The sequence below is a fragment of the Agelaius tricolor genome, unplaced genomic scaffold, assembly GCF_023055355.1.
Source record: "Agelaius tricolor isolate 1412-34295 unplaced genomic scaffold, bAgeTri1.0.p SCAF_2, whole genome shotgun sequence".
Classification (NCBI taxonomy): domain Eukaryota; kingdom Metazoa; phylum Chordata; class Aves; order Passeriformes; family Icteridae; genus Agelaius; species Agelaius tricolor.
In genome coordinates this window covers 21068226-21088333 of record NW_027269262.1, presented here as the reverse complement: position 1 = coordinate 21088333, position 20108 = coordinate 21068226, and the positions used below count along the sequence as shown (strand labels likewise).

Genomic DNA, 20108 nt, shown 5'->3' with positions numbered 1-20108 from the left:
ATGTATCTTTGTTGAAAAGATGCTGGATAAGTTCGATTGAGCTGGTGTCGTGAGTTTCTGCTTTGGAGGCCTATGTTTCTTTGCTTTCATCCTCTCCAGAGTGTTCCTTTCACCCAGGTCCCAAAGGTGATTTGTTGGGGAATTGGTTTTGGCCAGCTTTTTGCTGAATGCATTTCTTTGTCTGTACATGTAGTGGCAACACTGTGGGTTTGTAAGAAATGCAAAAATGCGGATTAAGTGAAGTTTTCTACCATTCCTTCAAAAAGCCCTGGAGACCAGCTTTGTTTTTCTCAGTTTGGCCATGTGTCAGAAGGGAGGAGGGATGCAACCCTAGAAACAAGGTATTTGCCCTCAAAACATGAGAGTGTTTGCCATGTTACTAGCAGGTGCTTTTGAAAGAATCTGATTCCTGGAAAAGAAAATAAACTTTGAAAACTGAGGTGTAAATGGATCTGAGCTGATCAGGAGCAGGTGTTGCAGGTCAGCCTTTAGTTACACTTTGCACAGTTCCACTGAATTTCTGTAATTTGGGGACATCCTAGAGATGGATGCAGGCAGGGCTCCTAGTCTGCAAAAGCATTAGTCTGGGACTAAACACATCTCCTTTCTAAAGTCAGGAAAACTATTACTGCCTCAGTGTAATTCTCCTAGGGGACTGAAAAGAGCTCACCAAACTCACCCTGGAGTGAGCACTAACGTGGTAACTTATTAAACAGTTTTTTAAGAAGAAGGTTATGTTCTCTTGTCTGTTGGCAGCATTTTTTGTTGCTGTTTCATTATCACTCACTTACTGGTAGTTTAGCTGGTAGAGGGTTGTGTCTGCTGCTCTGACACATGACTCATCAGCTGGGACACCAAGGAGGCACTTGCAGGTATCTCATGGACAATCTGTAACAAGCTGGGATGAGCCAAGGTGTGTTGGGAATGGCTTTACCAATTGGGTTTTGAGTTTGTTTTCTTATTTTTAATCTAGAGGCCTCTTCTTGTGCTATGTACAACTCTGTCCCATAATTTGCAGGCTTATCTTTTCCAAATTATCAGCAAAGAGTATGTTTTCAAAGCTTGAATTTATTTTAGGAAGCATATTTGTACTATTCTAAATTACATTGATTTAATGCATCATTAACATCTGGAGAGAGACTATTTACAAGAGTGTGTAGAGGCAGGACAAGGGGAAATGGCTTCAAAGTGAAAAAAAGAGTAGGTTTAGATTACATATAGCAAAAGAAATTCTTTGCTGTCAGGGTAGTGAGGCAATGGAACAGGTTGCCCAGAGAAGTTGTAGATGTCCCATCCCTGGAAGTGTTCAAAGACAGGTTGGATGGAGCTTTGAGCAATCTCTTCTTGTAGAAGTTATCCTTCTCACAGTTGGAGGATTGGATCTAGATGATCTTTCAAGTCTCTTTCAACCCATCAACCCTTTATGATTCTGTAATCTAAACTTGATGATAGGAGAGAAGCACAATTTTACGGCTTTAAATCTCTCCTTACCATTTATTCTTCTGTTTAGCATACTGCTTACCATTTGTTTCTCCAATTTTGAAGGTCAAATCCTGGATCCCCTGTTAATTTGAAAGTCAGTAATTTCTGAGAGCTGCATGCTTTTAAAATGCCAACAGTTGATTATGAGACAATGTTCTTTTACACAAATAATTTGTTTATGGTGAATATGCTGGAAACAGCCGTTCTTGGGGGAATTATTTGTCTACTGCAGCATTTGCTACCAACTGGATCCAAGTCCTCTTGATTACACAACAAAGTGATTATGTTGTCAGCTTTTCCCAGAGGTAAACATTCCTCTGCTTTGTATATTATTTTCCACTTAGAGTCACGCACATCTACCAGAACTATATTTCAGAGTTCTGTAGGTCCCCATGGCTTTTATCCACGTGAACTGGGGATTTTGAAAATATATTTCTTCCATAAATATATTCCAGCAACTTGTCTTGAAGTTTTGCAATAATGTAAACTGATATATATTTTATTCCAAATTCTCCCATTTTTGGAAGGTAAAATAGTAGGACAGCTACAATTGTCTGGAGCAGCTGATTGGATTTCTGCATTTTGAAGTTGGAAGCCATTAAGCAGTTGTTCCAGTTTTCTATATAAATTGCAAAGATACATTTGCATTGAGTATTTATCATTCAAAGATAGAGTAGGATCTGTTTGTCCCATCTCAGTATTATTCTAAGTGACTGATTCTGGCCCTCTGTGTGTAGCTTGAGAGCCACTATCAAGCAGTTGTGCACTCATCCTCTCTACATTTATTTAAACTTGGTGTTAAATGAAAAATAAGGAACAGTGGATTTAAAAAGTGGAACACAGTAATATAGATATTGCCTAGTCAGGTGGAAAAATGTTTTAACCTGTCAAAATTTTGACCTTGGAGCATGTTAGAGTAACTTAGTGAAAAGGCAGGTTGTACTTGTAAGCCTGTTTCACTGAAACAAGTCATTCTCTGGATAAATTGGGAAGGTTTTTTGTATTCACCAGGATTGGGTTTCTGGGTTAAATAAGGCTGTCAAACTTACCAGGAGATGAGAGAGAGATGATGGCAGGATTTTTAGTAAGATTTGAAATTAGGCAAACTTGCTATCTTTTTGTTGTCTTATTTAAACCTTTATATTGAAGTATGTTGAAGGTGCTTATTTATATGCATCTTGTAAAATTATTATTTTTGTTTTAACTACATTTGATTTGCACATTTTAGAGCAATGCATTGAACATCATGGATCCTCATAGGTATGATAATCCTGAAAATGGGGGCTGATGAAATGCAGTGTGTCCAGTCCATTGATAATCCAGCCTTGAAAATCCAGCAGGGCACATGATGCCTCTCCTCAGAGTGGTATGGAATAGGATGGGAGATGATAACTCATGGTTTGGAGAAAGTAGACAGACAGGGGCTTCTTCTGACCAGTGAGTTTATCTACATTAGCATTTTTGTTGAATTCCAAAACTTGCTTTTGAAATGCCTCTCCTTCTTACTCTGTTTTAGTAACCACCACAAGGTATATGAACCCAGTTACACTCAGGCAAAAATAAAGCCAAAAAATATGTTCTGGCCGTACACCTAAAGCACCAAAGGCAACCCCTACTGAGCATTCAGGGTTGGGGATTAAATTTAATATTGGCAAAAAAATAACACCCACTTCCCAGGCCTGTGGATGTTGGGCTTTCAGCAATATTAGTTTTGCTCCACAGAACTCTTCTTTCTGGGCTGCACTCCCTGTTAATGTAAATATAAACTAGCTCAGCTGGAGGAGCTCCTTGGCATACCATAAAGAGTTGGGAGAGCATCTGACTGAAGGATTTAAGCAGAGCTTTTACTTAAGCATGTGTGGAATTCATTTTGGGATACATATTTACAGAACATGGAAAAAATGCACCTTCCAATCCATCTCTGTGTAATTCCCTGCAATGCTGCTCTGTGAAACCCTTTTCTCAGAGCTGATGTGCTAGTATCATCAGTTGTACTGAAGGCTAAATTATAATGCTTTGACTTCCTAAACTAATAGTGAATTACTTTTTTACTTTTCCTCCCCCTCAGTCTTTGTATTTTTAGCTTCGTTCAAAAATATGGGGATAAAATTAATTCCTGCCGAGTGGCAGGGGACAAAGTCAGTAGGGGGGAAATTAGTTCCAGTTTTCCACAAATACATTGTAAGGAAGAATTATTTGCTTAATAAAACTATAATGATTACTTCACTTGCAATGCTCTTTGACTTTAAGCATCTACTGTGATTATGCCAGGAATGCAAGATCAGGTCTCCAAATGTGTGTAGAGGAGTTTATAGGCTAAAGAAAGCTGGAGATCAACATCATAGGGAAGCTACACCACTGTAATCCAAGGTGTAAAGTGTCACTCAGAAACTGCTATGAAATGGCTACAGATTTTAGTTAACATATCCCTCTTCCACAATGCCTCTAGTCTTTTACAATAGGTACAGTTTCTTATTACATTCTAAAGGAGTTTTCTCAAAACCATAAAAGGTTATTTCAAGTTCTGTGGAACTGTTCCTTCCAAGACCATGTGGATATGATTACTTTGTGAGCTCCAAGGTTGCTTATTCTTACACTGACAAATCAAGCTCTGCTGCAGGTCTTTGCTCTTAAAATGAGAATTGCATTCTCATTTTAAGACTAGAGAATTGCATTCTCATTGACTGACAAGATCTCACAGGGTAAAAAATTAGTTTTTACCTTTGCCAAAGTGTTGTTGTACGTTTGACCTCAGTATTCCATGTAATTTTCTGTTTTGGCAAAAATAAATTGTCTGGTGAGAGGGAAGCAGTAGCTGTAAGCCATCTCAGGTTTATTTGGACTTTTGCATGTGTGTATTGGAAACAAACTGGTGAAATACGGACTGAACAAAATCATGGTAAGATAAGGTGGGCACTGAAGGGGAGTATCACTCTGAGTATTTGTCAGCTGTGATGATGTTTCAGGAAGAACCCTTTAGAAATCACAGAATATGCTGATTTGGAAGGGACCATTGATTCCAGCTTTTGAGTGAATGGCCCATAGAGGAATTAGACCCACAACCTTGGTGTTACCAGCACCATGCTCTGACCAGCTGAGGTGGTTTCATCTGCAATGCCTTACAATATTTGTGAGCAGGTTGCCAGACTTCCCATTTCTCTCTAGGAACCATCTTTTTCAATTGAATTGGGACACAAAATTACCAACATCTAGAGAAATGGGTTAAAATTTATGGCCCTGGAGCTGCAAAGTATTTGGAAAACTGAAAACTAACACACTCTGAGAAGGCTGCTCAATGCTCAAAATAATCTTGAAAAAGTAGATTAAGGAGAGACAAAACATAGTATTCTCCAAGAAGACAGCTGTAGGGAAGATGAATGGATTCTATAAACACAGGTGAGGAAAATAAATATCTAGGTGCTGTATGTCACATGGGAGTCCCAGCAATATCTTGAGTCACATAGTGAAAATACATCAGCCTTTTGGGACTGTTGAAATCTGGAAGGTTGGAAATGGGGTTTCCATGGAATATGGGTGCAAAGAACTCCACTTTCGCCACTGCTGGTGAGGTTGGTGGTGCATGGTGTTTAATTCAGAGCATTGCATTTTAAGAGAAAAACACAGATAGGAGACAATGTAAAGGAAAAGACAAAGGAAACTGGGAATGTTAGTTACATGACTAATATAAAGAAAGGCAAATGCATGTAAGAAGTCCTTACAGGGAGAGTGAGGACCTCTCATTCTTCACAAGCACAAGGAGAGGGGCAAGAAACAGTTTCTTATATGAGCCAAATAAGAGGAAAAACTTAGAAACTTGATACAGTGACAACACTGGAACAGGCACCTCAGTGAGCTGAGTAATAGCTGCCCTTAGCATTTAAAAACAAGGCAGACATGCACATCAGAGATGGTTTAGGTGTACTTGGTGTTCTTGGAGAGAGGTGAGAGAGCTCATCCAACTTATTCTGCATGTTCTTCATTGTAAAAGGCTGCAAAATCATGTGGCTATCTCCATGGGGCAACCCTTTCCTTCTGGCACTCTTGACCGCTGCAGCCCCACACAAGTTTGCATGTGAGTTTTGTTCCAGCTGCCTTTTTGCTATCTCAGAGTCTCCAGTTCCTCCCAGCCTCCTGGGATTGGGAGGAACCGAGGTCAGTAGGGTAACTTATCCTTAGAAATAATGCCTGAGGATGTTTGCAATGTGGAAGACGCTCTTTATTTTTTGTAGGTAGCACTTTTTCTGGAACTTTGTCCATACCCAGGGCTTTGGAAAGAAAATGGCTGGGTTGCAGCCTGCTGTGCTAGCTAACTCCTTTTCCTACTCTAATCCAAGGGCACACAGCCATATTTGAAATCTGTCTGTCAAATTCGCAAGTCTCTTCTTCAATCAGCCCACATTGTATCCCCTGTAGAAGCCTCTGTTCCCATTTGCACCACTGATCGTAGCCATTAATTTCCCATTTTCCCCAGTCTCTGTAAAAGGAGTACTTACTTGGCATGCCTGAGGTTGATGGTATTGTGGTAAAAATGTGAAGTCTATACCCACATTGCACTTAATAAACTATGTAATATCTACACAACACTTACTAAGTCAGTGAGGTTTTGGCATGCTGTGTAAATGCTTCTTGTGCACATTACTCTGCAGCTAATGTTTACAAAAATGACAATTGCTTTTTATTCTTCTCAGCTATGTTGACTTTTTCAGAGCTTGAACAGTTTTGTTTATTTCTTGCCATAGTTTTGCTAAAAACATCAGTGGTGACAGGAGATCAACACAGAGGACCTTTTTCAGTTGTCAGATAAGAATCTCAAGTTTGATTGATATTTACAAAATTTTCATTTTAATTTTGTTAGCTTGAAGAACTCAGTATAGTATTCATTTCAAAAAAGACTCATTCACCATACCATAGTGGAAGGTGAGAATGAATGGAGTCATGCCTTGTCACACCTAAGTTGGAAAATGGTTCAATCTTAAAATGTCCATGCTGGGATCTGGACATCAAGTGTCCCGTGTTAGTGTGTGTTGCTGGAGTAATGGAAATACAACGCTGTTTTCTCTCTCTGGTTCTGAAATCAGACTGCATATTATTGTCAATGCCAGAAAGAATGGAGGTTAGATCTTGGCTTAATTCTTATATATTTAAAGGGTTTTTTGTTCCCATATGCATCTATTAAGGGAAACAAACTGGGGAGAAAAAATCCTTTGAAATAAACCAGATTCCTAGTGGAATAAGAAAACTCCCTCTAGTGCATTTTCTCCCTCTGTGTAAGCTTTTATGGTTCTGTTTCTGGAATAAATCTTTTGAGATTTCTTTAAAGATTGTTGAGAAATTTTGTCTTACATCAACAAACAACTATCAGGGCTTGATCAAAGCTTTAATAAAAGGTATCTTGCACAGAAGATAGGAGGCAAAGGGGCAAAAGAGGTTGTAGGGAGGGAAGTGCAAGGCTGCTTTCTAATTTGCTTTTACTTTCATCACCAAAATGAAAGTCGTATTTCAGGCTTGTAAACAATTGAGTTTACAAGAGAAATGCTTGTATAGGGCATGTGTGTGTATAAAGATGTGTATTGAGAACTGTAATCAGCAGCTTCATTTGTACTTGCAGGGTTGTGTTTATTAATGTTACACAGTCATTAATTGGCTCTTTCTCTGACTGCCCCGGCCTGTTGGCTAGCACTCAGTAAATGGTGAAGAACAAAATTCTAAGGAAACTCCTAGAGGTTGAGATAGTGCTACAGGAAGCCCCTCCCAACAACATGAGAAAAGTCTGGAAAATGTACAGTAGACCAAGTGTTTTGCTGAAGTTTTAAATGCTAGCAGAAAGCTTTCCAAGCTTTTCCTGGCAGTAAGGCTCCAGGACTCACCTGCTATTTTTTTTAAATTTTTGTTTCCCCTTAGGGGTGTACAGCGAACAGTAAGCAGGAATACCTCTGTGTGGAGCTCAGCTGAGCTACCAGCAAAATTCCTGTCTGAGAGCATACTGCATTATGGGCTCAGCTGAGCAGTAATGTGCTCACAACTCCCTTTTTTAAACACATTGACACCACTACGGTCTTTTTCCACAATGCTTTGTGTTGGGGAGACAGGGTGCATGTGTATATGTCTGTCTGTCTGTCCCTCTGTCCCCCAAGGATGGAGAGAGCAAGTTTTACATGATGCACCTTCAGGACTGAAGGGAAAGGAAATACAGGATGCACATCTGGAACTGCTATACTAATGAGAGAATTAAGAGAGCACAAAGCACGGAGCATACACATAAAACAGAAGGTCAGGCCTTTTTTAGCTCAAAGTCTAAGTTAAAAACCACATATTAGTAATTCATTACACACCCAGAATGTCTAAGGTATTGATTGTTCACAGTGCCCAGGAGTGATGAAGGAATGCCACTTCTGATCCAAAAGCAGTGGAGATTAGCCGTATTAGCTTGGAGCATTGCTCACCAGGGGAAGGGGGGAGAATCATGGACTATGAAAAGCTTTTATATGCTTAAGTAGGAATGGAAACTAATGAAGACTGCAGAACTAACGAAGACCCTACAGAAATTTTAAGGTGTTTTTAGTGATAACTAACTAAAAATGTATGTTTTCCAAATATGCCATGTCTTACAGAAGGCACTCATTCCCAGAGGACTAAAAATTGTTTAAAGCACATGTAAATAATTTTAACTTTTTGCTTTTGATTTCAGTTCTGTTTTGTGGAATAGAAACAAGTGTTTCTTCAGTGGTTTTTTATTTATATAATTTTGTTTTCCTTTTCATTCTGGTTTGTGTAAAACAAGCAACTGACAGTCAACCAAGGAAAAGGCCCAAACCAAATGAAAAAGTAAAATGAGAGGAATTGACAATATCAAATACATGTAATAGTAGAAGATGCATCCAGCACTTGGAAAAAAAGTGTATATTCTTTTATATTAGAAACATTCTTCTATTAAAATCTCAAAAGAGGAGCAAAAAGTAAAGGCTTTGCCACATATTCTGCACATGTTTAGCTTCAGGCACTGTCACTGGTTTTGGTGATAATATGAGGGAGGTCAAACATATGGTAAGTCCTTGCAAAAATTAATCTCAGGGACTGTTGCCTAAGAGGCCTGTGGAGTCAGTGCTTGTCTGCAGGAGCCTGGCTGCTGCTAGTTGGATTTTTCTCTCCAGCTGTAAATCTCATTTTTAAAATACCAGCATATACCAGATGCTTACCAAATAACACTCTTCGGTGCAATTATTTGCAAAAGCTGCCAGGGGGTATTAGGAGGTCTCAAAGGGAGCAGGGTGTCTGCAAAACCCACTCAGCATGAAGATACTGTTCTTGCTCATAAATACACAAATCCCTGTGTTAGGACCACATAGCCATAGCATGGACTCAGAAGCCTTGGGGAAAATGTTCTTTCCTTTCATTTGCTGAAACAGTGAATTTCTAAGTAAAACAAGATGCATAAGAGGAAGCGGGAAGGAGCTGGGTAGTATAGATTTTGCCTCCATCATGTGAAAAGATAATTTTGATCTCTCTGCAACTCAATTAGGTGATCTTGAGCAAGCCATTGGACTTTGTGTCTTGGATTCCTCAGCTAAATAGTTGTGCCTCTTTCCCTTGCGGACTCACTGTGGAAATACAGGCCTATGGTTGCTGCTGTTGTAGGTAGTGAGATCAGAGCAGGCCTGTGCTGGGCTGAGTAAAAGCTTCATGGTGAAGTTCATGTGTAATGATCAAATTAACCAAAAATCTACTTAATTTAAAAACCCTGCCCAAATCCAGGTGTGGAAGTGTTTGTTGAATGCATTTCTGGCTGCATCTTGCTTAGCTCTTATCTGTGCTGTCACAGTCACACAGCTGCAGAGTCAGTGTTACTTAAGGGGCTGCCTTTGTACACTCCCCAAAAGGCCCAACCATTGATGTGACTGCAGGAGATGTGATGTGGAGAAAAGCTTGGTCCTCTAAAAACATTGTCTGTCTGTGAAAATTGTGATTTTGCTGGTCACTAAATTGTGGTTACTGTATTCATTTCTGGGTGGTGCTTTCCTTTATAAAGAATTTCTGTTGAGATCAGTACTGAGGTGGAGGGAGTGTGCTCAGAAGCAGCGTGCATCTCTCATACACTGTTTGTATCTTGTGTAGCATACTGCTAAATATCCTCACAGTCTCTAAATGTATTGCCCATGTCATTTGCTTGACTATCAAAGTTATATCTTAGTTGTCTTCCTGTCTTTTACTTGGTTTACATGGAGAAACTTGGACCAGGAGTGGAAATTACTTGTAGGCAATGTCAACACACAGGAAAAGCAGTTGAAATAACCTTACAGCAAAGCTAACCTTTCTTAGTAGCAAAAAATATCAATTTTTGTTTCTGATTTGGCAACTAAAATGAACTAAAGAAGGTAAAGAAGTAGCAAATTGTTTTGGGGAGTTGAGTTGACTGCTTCCAATGTGACAAATAGCCCTAGCAATAAGTGTGTAAATATTGTATAACAATTCTCCGACAAGTTTCCAGGCATGCTATTTCTTCATCAATTACTTTTCTGGGCTTTTTTTTTTTTCTCCCAACTGAAGTTTGCTTTAGTCCATTGGAAAGGAGTGTTTTCTGCGTGCACATGAAGAACTATGCACTGGGTTCTTGGATGAACTTCTGAGTTTCAGTTTGTATGACTGAATTAGAGAAATTAACTTTTCTGATGACACATTGAAAATAAGTGTATGGAGTTGAGCTTTTCCCATTTGCCCAGATCTGGTGAAGGAAGCAGTATTTGCCTTGTGAGCTCTTTTTTGGCCTCCTGCTGAATAGCTGAAGGAGCTGAGAGATGAAGGACCACAGCATTCTCTGCCCCTAAGAGCTCACAGCTGTGTCAAGGGTTATGGACAGTTACTTTCTGCCAAAAAAAAAGCCTGTGACTCAAACATAATAATTCAATTCAGTGTTTAATTAAGAGTATAAAGAATAAAAATCCTTAGATTTTAAAAAATCCTTCCACTGCTGTCTCCTCTTCAGGACTCATCTCCTTTGCTCACATGGCTTTTGAAATACGTTTTCTCACTCTGACTGGTAGAAGTGACTGCTTAACCTCCAACAAACCCCAAAGTCCATCGTACTCCATTAGCAACTGGGCTAGCAGGGTGCTGTGCTGTGCAGAGAGCCCTTTGTCCAGTGCTCATTAAAATTGTGTGTTCTATCTTCCAGATTCCGACCTGAGCATGCGAACGCTCAGCACACCCAGTCCAGCATTAATATTTCCACCGAATTCCCCTGGGTTCCAAAATGGCAGAGGTTCATCGACGTCCTCGTCCTCGGTCACTGGGGAAACTGTTGCCATGGTTCATTCGCCTCCTCCCACCCGTCTCACCCATCCTCTCATCCGGCTGGCATCCAAGCACCAGAAGGAGCAGGCCAACATCGACCGGCTGCCCGACCAGGCCATGATCCAGATCTTCTCCTTCCTGCCCACCAACCAGCTGTGCCGCTGCGCCCGCGTGTGCCGCCGCTGGTACAACCTGGCCTGGGACCCGCGGCTCTGGAGGACAATTCGCCTCACCGGCGAGACAATCAACGTGGACAGGGCTCTCAAAGTGCTGACCCGGAGGCTTTGTCAGGATACTCCCAACGTCTGTCTCATGTTGGAGACGGTAATTGTTAGTGGCTGCAGGCGGCTCACAGACAGAGGACTCTACACCATTGCCCAGTGCTGCCCTGAACTGCGGAGGCTGGAGGTGTCTGGCTGCTACAACATCTCCAATGAGGCAGTCTTTGATGTCGTGTCACTGTGCCCAAACCTGGAACACCTGGATGTGTCAGGTAACAGGGAATGTTCCAATGCATTTGATGTTTGTCAAATTCCATAACTGCACACTTATCCTTTCTGTGTTGCCTTTCAAAGTAGGAATGCCTGTCTCCTAAAAGAGCACCTGTGAGACAGGCACCGCTAAAATCTCAGTGCCGCTAATGCCAACAACGCCTCTGGAGTGGCCAGGCCTCTTCCAAAGGAAGTGAGCTAGCAGAGATGGCCTGTTCAAATGGCACAAGGAGTTATTACAGATTTTTGCACAGAGCACGCATAGAAGGGCCCACACTGCAATCAGTGCTACGTCATGTGGTGAAGCCTAGGCACTTCAGCAGAATTTGTTTTATCTTTTTCACACACATGTATATGTAGATTATATATAGGTAATGAATACATCTGTAATCTGGTAAGTGACTTGAGGAGGAGCTCAGAATAAGTGCTAAGCTTTTTTTCTGGGTATTAATATCTGTTGTCACCCCCAGCTAAACCTCAAGGTCCCCTTGTTTCCATTGCTATTTTAACAAGACTTAGCCTGCTTGAACTTTTTTCTCTTTTCTTACTTTTTTTTTTTTTTAAACTGCCATTGCAGCTGTTTAGATCAGCAGAAATGTTTTAGACAATTTTCTTCAAGCCTGCTCTGGGGAAACAAGACTTTTTTTCCAAGGTCAGCTGCACAGAATTTCCTCTCTGCAAATAGGTTGGCACTTAATGGAAAGGATGCAGCCAAGCAGAGCACTGAAGTAAATTTGCTGCTCAACATTTACGTTGTGATCTCATCTGTTATCAGTCTAATGCCATCATAAATCAGCCGAACCAGGTTTGCCATTGCAGAGGTACCAGTGGCAACAAGAAAGATGAAGACAGGATTGAACAACAGGGGATAGAAAGTGATACTATTGAGTCATTGGTACCAGATGCTTTTTCCAAGGCTGCCTATCTGGTGTATGCTGATTTGCATTCTTTTCTCTGCCTTTTTTTTTTTTTTTTAAGCTGATTTACCCAACTCTCTCACCCCATTCCTAGGATGGCAGAATGTCATGGAAGGCATCAAAACAAATATCAATAAATCAAAATTATGCCCTTTTTGTGATTGCTTTCTGAAACCACAAGGCAATAAGGAATCTATGGAACTACACAGGAGTCTATTCACAGTGACCTTGTATATGACTTACTTGTTGTTGGTACACACTGACTTTAGTTCTGAATTGCTAATCACACATCCAGGTTGAAGCATCCCTGATGCCAGGAAAAAAATGTATGTACCCGTGTGATTTAGACCTAGAGCTTTGGAGCTCACAACCTGAGTGTACCTGGAGGCTTGTAGGTGGTTGAAAATGCTTTGGTCCACAGCTCTTATTTATAGATGTGCTGTAGAAGATAGGTGACTTTTTCAAAGGCAGGGAAAAGGAAAAGATAATACTAGGCCTTGAAATAGGTCCTTTTGGGGTCTGTCTTCATTTGTGGTTTTCCCAACCATCTTACTATCTGACCCAGAAGGTAGAGTCTGTCCCTAAGAGCTCATAAGTTTGGTATAAAGTATGCAGGGGTCAAATAAAATTCCTGTCTTCCTTCAATTTTGTCTCATCAATGAGATAGGAAAGTAATTTTAATTTCTTTTTCTCCTAAGTTGTTCTTTCCATTTGGAGCATGTGAGTGAGAAATCGTACTTTTGAACGTGCTCAGAAGTCAGGATGTTGGGGTTTGGATATAGCTGTTGCTGCGTGTACCATATGAATTAAGGATAACCAGTCTCCAAGCTCTTGTTTTGAGTCCGCTTTTTTCATTCTGATGTGAGTAATTTTGGAGGATGTTTGGGAAAGAGGATTCCATTTTCCTGTTCTCTCTGTAGTAACTAGGACAAGGCTTGCACCTACATGCTCAAGGAATTCTCAGGACTGAAGTGTTTCACTGGTTTGGCTCCATACTGAGCAAGAAGATGTGGGGGTGTGGTTGGGGGGTGGTGCTAGATGCTCTTTAATTAAATCCCAGTTCACAGTTGTACATCTAGTTGAATCCTTTTCCCCTTTGGATGGCTACTTGGCAGCAAAAACTTACCAAAATCTTTAATGTCAAAACCAGATGTTTGTATTAACTTTAGGAGCTTTCCACAATATAAGTTCTGTCACTGTCAGCATCCACTTTGTGGGCACGTCTGAGATATTGCTAGAAGTTGGTTGAGCTTGACTGAAAGTTATTATCTAACACTCTAGCCAATATGTTTTTCCTGTCTGTTTGGACGTTTCTCCTCCCTTTTAGAAATCAGTTATATTTTATGGAAAATCCTCTCACAAGAGCTTTATTTTTACACTTTGTGTTATTTAGGACAGAAAAATTGTTGCAGACCCAGGAACCTGTCATTTTGCCTAAAAATCAGTCAGTTCTGTATCAGCATGGACTCATTTCTCTGGTGAAACCATTTTGAATATCCTTCCCATGACATGTTTTACAGTGTAGCCAAAGTAACTAGACGTGGCAGTGCTGAGCTTGACAAAACCGTGATGGCACAACTGATGTATGCAATTCCAGCCCTGCTGAGAGACTTCTGACCCGTTCACTTTCTAATTATGGTTATTAAACCTTCTTGGACTCTCAGCAGACAGATGTTCTCCTTGGCCTCGTGGCTGCATCATTCTCATTAAGCTGGATTTAAATTTGAATTCTGGTCAGAATATAAAATATCCAGACTGACTTCTTAATCCAGCAACCTCCTTAGCCAAATGCAACAGCAGCAGCTACATCAGGTGCACCAGAGCTCTGCCTAGGTGCCAGCTTCCTCTGTGGAACTCCTTTCATGCATTTTGTGTCACCTACTTCAAAGAATATACTAGAGGTGAATTTTTTACACCATTAGTACTGTTCTGCTTCCCTTTAAAAAAAATCCTTTGTGTTACTGAGTGTGTATATAGTACTTACCTGAAGGCAAAAGTATTTCCAGAGATTGCTCCAGAGCATAGACAGATCTGAAACAGTCTGAAGAGAAAATAGCATTCAGTTTTAAGATGTTTGTTGAACAGAGTGTTTTACTTCAAGGTCTTTCTTCTGCATGATCTGTGGGCAATTTGCCCATTTAATTGTGTGAGGCCTAAGGTAAACTTTGCATCTCTTCAAGTAAATTTGAAATCCAAATTAAAGATCCAGCATAAATTTAAATCATGAATGTAGAAATCTAATTGCAGGTGGCAAAGTGCTTCAAGTCCATATCCACCCTTCTTACAGCATTTGTGTGAGTCCACACAGCTATCTCAAGTGATATTTTTCCTTTTTGCTTTTAAGAACTGAAGCATACTCGTACCTTCCACTAAACCTCTGAATTACAACCCCTAATAGCAAGTGGTATAGCTTTGGGTCATTTAAGTTTTTGAGGCAGTCTCCAGACAACTCAAGCTCTTTAATTCCACACTACAGTATTTTGCAGAGTTTCTGGTACATGGAGCTCTAAGGTCATCGCTTTTTATGAGTCACTTCATACGGCTTGGCCAGTGTTCCAGCAATACAGAAAAGGTCTTTTTATTTCTACCTGGGGGCACCTCTTTGAGCATAACCTGCAGAAATTCTCTGAGTAGCCATTTATGGCTAAAAGTGTTGGGCCTTAATCACTAATGGGTAGACTCTCATTTCTTGCAGCTGTTTCTAGCTATGCTAATGCAAAGTGCCCAGCTGAACTTGGCACATTTTAAAAATTTCCCCAAGAAGCCTAAGACTGCCAGTTTGCAGTGCAGCAGAAACCACACTTTCCAAAAAAAGCTTTCACTCTCCACTATGCAATGAGTTGAGGTTAAAAAGGGGGAAGGTCTGTGTGTATTTTTCCCTTTAATCTAGTTCTTTGTCTTTCCTTGCAAGGTCTGGTGTTTCTCCTCCAGTCTAGTTACCTCCATTCATGGCCAGACTTTCTCATTGGACACAATCCTTTTCTTTGTCTGTCCATGTCCTCGCATGCCCTTATTAGTCTGTTGGCTCCTACCAGCTCTCTCCATTCTCCTTAGGTTATCCAAATCTCCACCCTTCTGCAAGCACACAGTAGGGCCATAGTTTTGCATCCTTCCCGCATTGCAGGCTTGGGGCTGGATTCACATCTGTTCTCCAAATGCTTGGGGCAGGGGAGGAGGGGAAAGGGAGCAGGGTTGTGTTTTCTATAATGAGTTTGGATGGTGAAAGAGCCTCTGATGTTGGTTTGCAAATTCAGCCAGTCAGCAATGAGACTGATCAAAAAACTGCATTGGTTGTCACGTAGTATCCTTTTCTCTAGCTGTCACTGGGTTCATATGGCAGTAAGAGATCATAGGCTGTCCCCAGATAGACCCAGGAGCACCATTTCACATGTGAAATATGGATAAAATCAGTCTGTTGCTTTCCAGGGCTCACAGTCTCAAAGTAACCTCACTGTCTCCAGTGGAATTTATTGTCCCCTCTGGTGTGGGGACTCAGTGGAATCACCCTGATTGACTGCTCTGATTTGCTGGATCAGCCCAGCAAATCAGAGCAGTCAATCAGGGTGATTCCACTCTCGCAACGTGAGGATACCTTCATCATGTCCAGCACACCACTCCACACCCGCCTTTCTGGTCCTGCTGTGCGCTTTGTTTTTACAGCTTTCCTAAACTCGCTGTGTTTTTCCACCTAGGCTGCTCCAAAGTAACGTGCATCAGTCTGACCCGCGAGGCCTCCATCAAGCTGTCTCCCTTGCACGGGAAGCAAATCTCCATCCGCTACTTGGACATGACAGACTGCTTCGTCCTGGAGGACGAAGGACTGCACACCATTGCCGCTCACTGCACTCAGCTGACCCACCTGTACCTGCGCCGCTGCGTGCGCATCACCGACGAGGGCCTGCGCTACCTGATGATTTACTGCACATCCATCAAGGAACTGAGCGTGAGCGACTGCCGCTTCGTCAGCGACTTCGGCATGCGCGAGATCGCCAAGCTGGAGTCGCGCCTCCGCTACCTGAGCATCGCTCACTGCGGCCGCATCACGGACGTGGGCATCCGATACATCGCCAAGTACTGCAGCAAGCTGCGCTACCTCAACGCGCGGGGCTGCGAGGGCATCACGGACCACGGCGTGGAGTACCTCGCCAAAAATTGCACAAAACTCAAATCGCTAGACATCGGCAAGTGCCCTCTGGTCTCAGACACCGGCCTGGAGTTTCTAGCTCTCAACTGCTTCAACCTAAAGCGCCTGAGCCTGAAATCCTGCGAGAGCATCACCGGGCAGGGCCTCCAGATTGTAGCTGCCAACTGTTTTGACCTGCAGATGTTGAACGTGCAGGACTGCGAAGTCTCTGTGGATGCTCTGCGATTCGTTAAACGACATTGCAAGCGCTGTATTATAGAGCACACCAACCCTGCTTTCTTCTGAAGGGACACCCCACACCTGTCATTGCAATGCAGTATTAAAAACACTGATGTATAAACACACGCTGCCATATTCAGTAATGCTGTCTTTTCTGTCGCTCACGGGAGTCAGTTTTTCTTCTACCTTATGGGTGAGGGGTTTTATAGAAGACTATTTTGTTTGCTTTTTGTATGATCACTTTTTAAGGTGCCGTGGGTCTCTTTGGAGAGGCTGCCTTAATGCAAAAGCAATGAGTGCTCAGCGTCCCTGGTGCGGTGTCGTTTCCATAAGAGCCATGATCTTGTCCCAGGCTACAGTAGCTGCCTCTGAAGGAAATAGCACATAATCCCTCCTTTGGAAATGCTACTAAGCTGTGTCAAATACATCTGAAGTCTAGCTATGCTCATGAAGCTGACTATGCAATATTGTGTCTGTGGTCCCCAGCTTTTTCCAATATGGCTGATAGTCATCCATTGTAATCCCTCAGGAAATACTGGGTAGTGTTCTTAAACATATTCATTTGAAGCAAAATAAGACCTGCTGGCCATTGCTGAGCACTTCTGCAGAGTGAATCTGGAGACTGTGCCCATGCAGGGTTCCCTTGGGAAGCCCACCTCCAGGTCACTCGTGCATCATTGCTACTTGCCTTCGTTGCTAAATTTGTCCTCTCCAGCATGTGTAGTACCATCCTCTGGTAGTAGATAAGGACTTCTGGCTCTGATAAGCAGTGATGTATTCACGTGAGTGTAGGAGAACAAATGAGGTATTGGTGGCCTGGCAAAAGGAAAAGCCAGCAAACCAGCCTGAGAAGCTGCTGTAATTCTGCAACAAGCTGAGATAGCACTGTAGGACAGCAGAGAGGCTCTGAGGCATTGTGGAGCAGCTTGCATGGGCCAGTCCCAATTGCTGTCACCAGGAAGTCTGGCTTTGTCCCTTTGCTGTACTTTTTCAGCAGCTGTGGCACCACTGCAGTGGGTGTTCCCTGAGCAAACCAGGGACTTGCGTTTAGGTCAAGTTAGTATGTGCCTTAATACACTTGGAAACCTGACCCTTTTCTGTGGCCGTCCAGTTCAAAGGATAGATGGCTGATCTCAAGACTTCAAAGACATTAGCCTGATGTTAGATAACACCCCTGGGGACAGAGGGGCTTGAAGCGTTATTCACATTAGATTTAGGTTCTTTGAGACTTTGGCTCTGTGTGTTCCCTTAGGCTGGAGAAACAGCTGCATTCAACAAAGAATTAAACAGCAGTTGCCCTGTGACACTGGGAGCTCCTGGTACTCTCATGGTCACTCTTGCTCTTGCATGAGCAGGAGTGTTTTGGAAGTCCCCCATCTCATTGGCTCCTTCCCCAGAGTGGGTGGTTGATTCATGGCTACTTTCTTCACAATTTTCTGGCAGCTGTTCCTCTGCATTTTCACATGTAATGCTCGGATCTGAAAGCCAGACACGTGAAGGGTGATGATATTTTCAGGCAGGCCCCCTGTGCCTGACTGACAGGTGAATTCATATGTTCAGCTCAAACACTGTAAGTGTCTCATAAGAAGGGAAGTGCTGTGTCTGGTTTTCATAAGCAGTAGTTCCATCATCTTCAGACAACACTAATAAAATCAGTGCTATGAAGTGAAAATCAATATGCCCAAGAAAAACACATAACTGCTGAGGAAATAATTATAACAATGCTCTCTCAAATTAAAAAAAAAAAAAAAGTCAATGGTTTGGACATGTCCCTGGAGAGGGAACTTGTCCTACTGCTGCAAAAAATTCCTGTAACTTATGTATGTTCCGCCAATTTTGGATTTTTTAATGTACAGGATGGCATCAGCTCTGAATTAAAAATTAAGTTATACTAAGGCAAAGAGGGCCATGGAAAATGAATTTGTCATTGCTACTGTTACTGGTCAGTGACTAATATGAAGTGATCCCATCCCTTGGACAGTTAATTTCATTTTGGTTTTCCTTTCCATATTTCTAAAATAAGAGATTCTTCTCCAGCAAGTAATACAGTATATTTTATCTGAGCCAGCTATACTCTCTGTTTATCCTTTATCTAAAAATGGCCTCAAGGAATTTAAATGTTGAGCCCTGAGGATGGTGGGATTTTGAGCCATTTGCACTCATGAAATATAAGGCCTCACTAGTAACATTTAATTGTTTATTAAAAAAAAAAAAACCAAACTACTTTTCTGGCTATGTTGAATTGAGTGAATAGTGCTACATGGTTTTTAAAGTTTCTAATGTTTAAATTTGGCCTGTACTGTACAAATCTCACTATAAAGCCTTAATTTGCTACCAAGAAATAAAGCAATATATTGGTAACTGATGAGCATGCAGCGTCATTTGCACTAAGTGATTAACTGCTAGTGGAAAAGAAAAGATTAAATACTTATAAAATTCAAAAAGTAGGTGAGTGATTGAGCATATCAATCCATCAGGTAGGTAAATGACTATTAAAAGAGGAAAAAAATTATTATGGATTATGACCTCGCCTGTCTCTTTCTTTAAAATTTGATTTTCCTCATGTGGTTCTTCTTGACCCTGAAACATAATCAGAAACTGGAAGTATAAGTAAAAGGAAAAAACAACAATATTAAAATTGTATAAAAATTCAGAAGTGCCTCTGCATTGGTTTAAAGACATGTTAACACATTTGATGAGAAAAGTAAAATGGAATGACTGAAAGGGTAGAGCACTTACTGGAGCAGTGTTGCCTTTTGCATGCTGTAGAAACCCTTCTCTGGGGGGCACTGGTGGAAAGTTAATAAAGGTAATTTCTCTAAGCCAAATGTTTTTAAGTACATAGTCTTACATGATCTGAGTTGGTACTCTGAGACTGCTACTTATTTCAAGAAAATTTGAACTTCTTGATGCAGCTTGCCTGATTTGACTTTTAACCTTTTTCCTATGTCTGCTTCCAAAATGGCAGAACCAGAAAATACTGGAAAAAAACTGCACTGGAAAAAAACTGAAATAGTCCATGTGGAGCTGAGTTTGCTGGAAAAGTTGCAATGTGTGTCTGATGTGTCTTCTAGTTTAGGGTTAGCAAAGACTATAAATTTCCTGAGTGAAAACATAGGTGATTCTTGAACCATAAAATTCAGGCTCAGGCACCAAGGCTTCTTCTGCTCTGCAACAGCATATGGTGATCTCATCAAAGAAAGGCAGCAATGAATCACATCAGTCAGGCTGGCATGTTGTTTATGTCTTTGGAATCATTTGTGTCCTCTGGAGAGGGGTCTCTTAGAAAAGGCACATCCAAACTACCATGCACTGTGATTATAGCCAAAACTCTGTGTCTAGATATTCATCCTTCCCTTGGCTTTTGTAAAAAGTAGAACTGTATTTTTCATATTAGCAGCTTGAAACTGATGGGAAGTGCAACACTTTTGCCTCTTTGAGCTGTGCTCATCTGGCTTCCTGCAGAATGCAAAACAGCTTCTGTTGGATGTCTTGAACTCAGAACCGTGGTCCAGACGGAAACCTTCAGTAGTGGTTTATGTGGTTTCTCAAAACTCCTGGACTTTG

At 41.4% G+C, this 20108-nt stretch overlaps 1 protein-coding gene across 1 annotated transcript in view; it reads left to right on the top strand.

Annotated features, from left to right (window-relative positions):
* The window catches only part of FBXL7 (F-box and leucine rich repeat protein 7), a 173423-nt gene extending 154521 nt beyond the window's left edge, over positions 1-18902 (top strand). Inside the window, exons 3-4 of the mRNA XM_071454020.1 lie at positions 10652-11263; positions 15871-18902. Of these exons, the coding sequence (XP_071310121.1) occupies positions 10652-11263; positions 15871-16607 (1349 nt within the window). The 3' untranslated portion in view covers positions 16608-18902. The remainder of the gene's footprint in view (positions 1-10651; positions 11264-15870) is intronic.
* Positions 18903-20108: the final 1206 nt, after the last annotated feature.